We start from the raw sequence: 1,978 nt of genomic DNA, 5'->3' as shown, positions 1-1,978 counted from the left end.
ATATATATCATATAGATAGATAGATATATATTTATTTATATATATATATCTTTGCATGTATGTTTGTACATATTTATGTATGTATGTAATGATTGTGCCAAACATATACACTTAGGTATGCGAAATGACAGGGGAATGGGATGAATCAGCCTGATATGCATCACGCTGCTGAAGCAAAATATCTGCTTGTAAACTTATGCAACTGAATTGTGTTATATATATATAGCTATTAAGTGGTGAACATGTGTACAAAGCGAATGAACGATATACTCTGATACGTATTCATGAATCATATAGTGAGGTTTTAGTTGTGATTTATGTATTCCCTCATTGGTATATTTTGAGTATGTGTATGCTCTGTTGAATTGATATAAATTTCGTGGAACGACTGTACACAATTGTTTGTGTTGCCCTGGATGATAGAAGCCTGTTTGGCTTTCATCTGTAGAGTGTATGCTATGTTATCTCTTTCTTGCGTTTTGTATATGTATATAACTGTAGACCTCCGCATTCACGGGATGGTTGGTGGATACGATTGACGCTACAACATGTTCGTTTTTTAGAGAATGTACGAGTGCTAAATGTATTATACCCGTGCTTCTGTGCCTCGCATGTATTCTAGGCGTGAGCCCGGGGACTTCACAAGCATACATGCTGGGGTATGCAATGCAGATGGGAGGACATTTGCGCATGTTTTGTTTGATGTTACAGATCATTTGTAGCATATATTTGTTCTTTTATCCTGTACCAAGAAATGTACACTGTCTAAACGCCCTTGAGTGAGTTGTATTATAGAGAGACCAGTGCACATCACTGAGATGGGGGCAGGTAATATACGAGCTAATGTATGCAGCAATTCAAAAGTATCTTGATTCTTCGTCTCTGTCGTTTCTTGAGAATCATTGTTAATACTGACTGCCCGTCTATCAGTTCCGATAGGATTGCATACCCATACCTAACCGTTTATAATATATGATCGGTCGCAAAACCGTGTTTGAATTTATTTTTATTATCTTGAAATCCGCTTAACCACTCACCGCCTTTGTGTACTGACTAACAGATTATACCGAAGGCTGAACATGATACAGACACGGCTCACATCACAGCTCAACCATAATCTAGGCCTGAATCCCAAGGCATTTAGATTAATCAAACAAGAAAACTCGGTAAAGCTGTCGAACGCGGCTAAAAATGTGTTGGATGGTGAGTTGCTGAGCAAGTTCTCTTCGTTGTCGTTAAGTATGCGAAAGGAGTTGGCCAAACAAATCGGAAGTGACCACATACAGATCCTGCAGAGTTTGCAAGAGGTGGACCATGCAACAACCGTGCTGTAGCGTATACTCGTCTTAAAGCAATAAACTCTCATCCAAGTACTTTCCCGTATGTGTATTGAAGTTTGTTATCCCATTTCTGAATTCAGGACTGGATATAACAATGCTGCCGGCAGGCCTCGGATTGGGCATGCTACAAAAGTAATTTCCGTTTGGAATAGTCATGGGTCTTCTGAAAATTGAAAATAAATTGTCGCGGTTGCGGTAAGGGACTGGAATCTCGGATGTCGATTCAACCCAGACTAAGTATATACACTGAAAGAAAGAAGGTAATAGTACTCTACCATGTAGAATTTGGCCGGTTTGCTGTTGATTAGCCTCTGACGAATATTGTTTCTCGATAATTATCCGGCGATATAAATACAGTATATCAGTGCTGTAGAAGCTAGATTGACAGAATATTCTGATAAGGAAACAAGAGCCAGAGTCACAGCTACGTCGTCTATAGTGATGAAATGCAGCCCGAGCAGGGACGGGAAATGTCAGGAATATCAAATGACACGGAAGAACATAAAGTGAACTGTGTGCCAGCCTATTTGTCTGACACCACTTATAACATACTCTATCTCGGGAATATCAAAAGACACAGAAAGAGCATGAACTGAACTGTGCCAGCCTATTTGTCTGACACCGCTTATTGTATAGCC

The 1,978-nt window shown here is 39.6% G+C and overlaps 1 protein-coding gene across 1 annotated transcript; it reads left to right on the top strand.

The window, feature by feature from the left end:
• Positions 1-989: 989 nt before the first annotated feature.
• SARC_09802 (hypothetical protein) lies at positions 990-1,384 on the top strand. Its single transcript, XM_014296175.1, has one exon. It carries the CDS (start codon positions 1,080-1,082, stop codon positions 1,332-1,334), a length of 255 nt encoding a protein of 84 aa, XP_014151650.1. The 5' UTR covers positions 990-1,079; the 3' UTR covers positions 1,335-1,384.
• The last annotated feature ends 594 nt before the right edge of the window (positions 1,385-1,978 follow it).

This window comes from Sphaeroforma arctica (genome assembly GCF_001186125.1).
Source record: "Sphaeroforma arctica JP610 unplaced genomic scaffold supercont1.1048, whole genome shotgun sequence".
Classification (NCBI taxonomy): domain Eukaryota; class Ichthyosporea; order Ichthyophonida; genus Sphaeroforma; species Sphaeroforma arctica.
Note: the sequence above shows the minus strand (reverse complement) of the source record. Positions and strands in the feature narration are given on the sequence as shown.

Coding starts and splice junctions, on each gene's coding strand:
- SARC_09802 (XM_014296175.1), top strand. CDS start 1,080: ATGATACAGACACGGCTCACATCACAGCTCAACCATAATCTAGGCCTG.